The following is a 4068-nucleotide window of genomic DNA, read 5'->3' as shown; positions in this document are numbered from 1 at the left end:
CTCTGTGGGCAGACCCAGGCCCTACCCCGAGCCCCCTCTCTGGGAACGGTGCTTAGTCTGGCACCACGATGATAAATTAGAAGGAAGGCCGGGTCACAGGACCTGTGATTGTATTTTTTATTTTTTTAACCCCTCATCTCCCATCTTAGAATCAATACTGTGCATGGGTTCCAGGGCAGAAAAGCGATAAGGGCTGGACAATGGGGGTTAAGGGACTTGTTCAGAGTCACACCACAGGCATCTGTCAGAGGTAAGACTTGAATCTAGGACTTCTTGGATCCACCCTGCTTTGCTGTTCCTGCTGTGTGGCTTAGATCTTGATGATCCTAACAGTGCCCATTTCTATTTTGCTAAAACATTTTCCTCATAATAACTTTGCAAAGTAGATTATACAAAAATACCTTGATATTACAGGTGAAGAAACTGGGGCAGTGACTTGTCTAAGATCACACAGCTAATCAGTGGAAAAGCGGGGACATAAGCCTAAGTCTCTTCTGACTCTTGAGCTGAGCTCTTTTTTTTTTTTTTTAAACCCTTAACTTCTGTGTTTTAGCTCCTAGGTGGAAGAGTGGCAAGGGTGGGCAATGGGGGTCAAGTGACTTGCCCAGGGTCACCCAGCTGGGAAGTGTCTGAGGCCGGATTTGAACTTAAGACCTCCCGTCTCTAGGCCTGACTCTCAATCCACTGAGCTACCCAGTTGCCCCCTCTGAGCTCTTTTCTTAAACTACAGTGTGCCCATGGAGGTGGGCAGGAATCCTCTGAGAAGCATCAAACCCAGCCTGCCTTGCCCTGCGCTGTGACTGCAGACAGAACAACTTGGACTCTTCCTGTCATTCCAGGATCCCTGGCTGGCCCCTCAGGAGAGAGAGGCAGAGATCAGGGCGAGAAAGGGTCCTGGGGGGCTGCTTCCTCCCCCCAGCCTCCCCATGTCCCCTCTAGAATGGCCCTTTTCCTTCCTCCAGGGAAAAACCGCTAAGGAAGAGCAGGAGGCGCGGACGTTGCACCTCCGGAGCCTGCAGTACCTGGAGAGGTACGTCTTCCTGGTCCTCTTCAACGCCTACCTTCACTTGGAGAAGACGGATTCCTGGCGGCGGCCCTTCAGCGTCTGGATGCTCGAGGCGAGTGCATTCGGGTGGCTCTGCTGGCTGGGGGACCTGCGCCGGCGGAGCTGGACACCCCCTTTCCCCTTTCTGCCCAGATACGCCGGTCTGGCTTGCAGAGACGATGGAGCCTCTCCTCTCGTCCCTGGTAGCGGATGAGGGTCGCCCACATTTCTGTAGCACTTTTAAGGTTGGCTGTTATTATTATTCAGTCTATTCATCGTGAAGGGGCCCTCATTTTGGGGGTTTTCTTGGCAGAGACACTGGAGGGACGTCATTTCCTCCTCCAGCTCATTTTACAGATGAGGAAACTGAGGCAAACAAGGTGAAGTGACTTGCCCAGGGCTACACAGCCAGATACTGAGTAGTGGGTCATTTTCTCCTCCAGCTCATTTTACAGAGGAAGAAACTGAGGCAAACAAGGTGAAGTGACTTGTCCTGGGCTACACAGCCAGATATTAGAGTGGTGGGTCATTTCCTCCTCCAGCTCGTTTTATAAATTTATAAATGAGGAAACTGAGGTAAATAGGGTGAAGTGACTTGCCCAGGGTCACCCAGCTAGGAAGTGTGAAGATGAGTCTTCCCGACCCCAGACCTGGCCCTGTCCACTCTGCCACCAGATCTCTTCCTTCAGCCCTTTCCTCTCACACCCAAAGGAACTGAGGCTTCCTGCAGGGAAGAGTCTCCTGTGAGGCTGCCCAGGAGTCGTAGGTTCACGAGGGCAAAGCCTCTGACTGAATGAGGCCGGTGATGGGCTTCCAGATGCTCAGTTCCTTCTGCCCATTCGGAGCCAAAATCGCCTCCTTGTGGCCAGGAAGGAGGTCCCCCCCTTTGCCTCCTGGCACAGCCTCTGTGCCCCAGAATGCTGCCCCCTCCCCGCGGGTGAGGCCTCTGTAATTGCCCATCAGCAGGAAGGCCGGCTGTCCCCTCCTCTCCTTTCCCCAGCTCAGGCCACCTCGGACCGGCCAGCCTCAGCTCGCTGCCTGGTGCTGGGATCGGCTTTGGCCCGCGATGACCGAGGAGGCTGGGACAAGCAGGAAAGCTGGGGGCCCCGGAGGAGGCTCTAGAGAAAAGAAAGCTTCCCCTCTGGATGGGGCCCCACGGCAGCCCTCCGGCACCGAAGGCCCCCTGACCCATGCCCGGATTTCTCTCTCGTGGAAGGGAGGTTGGAGTGCCGAGTTCAGGGCCGCATTCTGGGGAGAGGCAGAGGCTGGTGGTTCGGGGGTCCCACTGCCTGCTGGATGCAGAGAGCTTGGCGGGTGCCCTTGGGGTCATCCTGGAATTCAGAACCGGAAGGTGGATCATTAGATTCATTAACCAGCTCATCCGCCCATCAGGCAGCCGTGATGGGGCCCATCCTGTGTGCAGCGGGGCAGAGAAAGGGCAGCCCAGGAAGCAGCCCTGCCCTGGGGAGCCTGCGGTGCCCACCCGGGTTTTAGAGAGAAGAGAGCCTTAGAAAACCATCTCGTGGGGCCGCTGGGAGGAGGGGGGGTAGGCCTGGGCTCACATCTAGCTGGGTGGCCCTGGGCGAGTCACTTCACCCTGTTGGCCTCCGTTTCCTCATCCGTCAAATGAGCTGGAGAAGAAAATGGCGCACCTCTCCGGCGTCTCTGGCGGGAAAACCCCGGACGGTCGCGGTCAGGAAGAGCTGGAGAAACAGCCGAGTGGCTTTGGCCAAGCCGGTCCCTTCGCATCTCCCTTATTTTATTGTGTCCACTTAAATGCTGGATTTCAGGAGGGGCCCCTAGACGCCCCCCGGGGGTCCAGGCCGCAGGAGAGCATCAACCCCTTCCTTTTTGTAGATGGGAGACCCGAAATCCAGAGAAAGGCACCCGGCCGGAAGTCGGCTGCGTTTCATGAGAATCAGAGCAGGGTCTCCCGTCCGGGGGTCTTTCCGTGATCCCGAGCAGAGAGAACAGAGTCCTGGAGTCAGAGTCCCGAGTTCAAGTCCAAGCTCAGACACTTACTCGCTGTGTGTCTCTGGGCAAGTCACTTACCTCTGTGCCTCCGTTTCCTCAGCGGAAAGCAGAGCTAGTCACGCACCTCCCCTCGGGGCTGTCGTAAAGGGCCCACGAGCTCCTGTTTGCAGAGCCCATTGTGGGCTCCCGTCAGTGCCTGCGGCGAGTGCGAGTATGGGCGGCGCTTCTGTCCCTCCGGCAGAGCCGCAGAGGAGGAGGTTTTAGGGGGCTCCCAGGCAGGGCGGGGCTCCCTTTGCTTTTCTGTTTGTGTTTTCTGAAGCCCTTTCAGACGATCCTGGGGAGCCGGCTGGGGGGTGGCAGAAGGGCTGTGCCTCGGGTCCTCACGCCGGAGAAAGGGGACGCTTGGGCGGCTTGTCACCTCCCCGGTCCTCCCGGAGCTCCTGGAGATGGAAGGGGAGGAGGGGAGTAAACGGGAAGGAGCGAGATGAAGTGGGCGGAGATGCGGAGATGGGGATGGAGGCTGGATGGAGCCCGGGCAGGAGCGGCCCGGCCAGGCCCCGGCGCCCCTCGCTCCCGCCCGCCTCCGCCCCCCTTGCCAGCGCCGCTCTCTTTCCCGCAGGTGGCCTCCAAAGCCGGAGTCTACGAGGTCCTGAACCAGCTGGGCTTCCCCGAATTTGAGCCCATCGAAGACAAGCCCTTGTCGCGGCTGCGCTACCGATGGCAGGAGCGGAAGCTGGGCCCGGGGCCCTTCCAGGGGCACTTGCTGTAGAAGGCCGTGCGCGCGGGAGAGGCGGCTCCTTTCCCTTCCTCCCTCTCACCGGACAAGGAGGGCCGGCCGGGCCTGGAGGAGGAGGAGGAGGCCGCTTCTCCCTCTCCGGGAGGCCCGGCCGGGCTGGGGCAGCGCCTTATAAAAGAGGCTTTGAGAGGGACCTTTGACGACACAATAAACCATATTGTACATGAAGGGAGTTCCGTTGGATGGACGCCTTGTGGAATGGCCTTTGCGGTGCTCCCCCAGGAGGGTCTGGCCAGGCGGGGGGGGGGGGGCC

At 58.6% G+C, this 4068-nt stretch overlaps 1 protein-coding gene across 1 annotated transcript; it reads left to right on the top strand.

The window, feature by feature from the left end:
• The first annotated feature begins 641 nt into the window (after positions 1-641).
• LOC123254603 (paladin-like) lies at positions 642-3983 on the top strand. The gene is made up of 2 exons (XM_044683588.1): positions 642-1118; positions 3639-3983. The coding sequence occupies exons 1-2, from the start codon at positions 927-929 to the stop codon at positions 3786-3788; spliced, it is 342 nt and encodes a 113-aa protein (XP_044539523.1). The 5' UTR covers positions 642-926; the 3' UTR covers positions 3789-3983.
• The last annotated feature ends 85 nt before the right edge of the window (positions 3984-4068 follow it).

The sequence above is a fragment of the Gracilinanus agilis genome, unplaced genomic scaffold (assembly GCF_016433145.1).
Source record: "Gracilinanus agilis isolate LMUSP501 unplaced genomic scaffold, AgileGrace unplaced_scaffold26284, whole genome shotgun sequence".
In the NCBI taxonomy this organism is placed as follows: Eukaryota; Metazoa; Chordata; class Mammalia; order Didelphimorphia; family Didelphidae; genus Gracilinanus; species Gracilinanus agilis.
The sequence above is the reverse complement of the archived record's forward strand: the minus strand, read 5'-3'. Positions and strand labels throughout refer to the sequence as shown.

Coding starts and splice junctions, on each gene's coding strand:
- LOC123254603 (XM_044683588.1), top strand. CDS start 927: ATGTCCCCTCTAGAATGGCCCTTTTCCTTCCTCCAGGGAAAAACCGCT. Junction 1,119..3,638: donor TCAGCGTCTGGATGCTCGAG/GCGAGTGCATTC, acceptor TCTTTCCCGCAG/GTGGCCTCCAAAGCCGGAGT.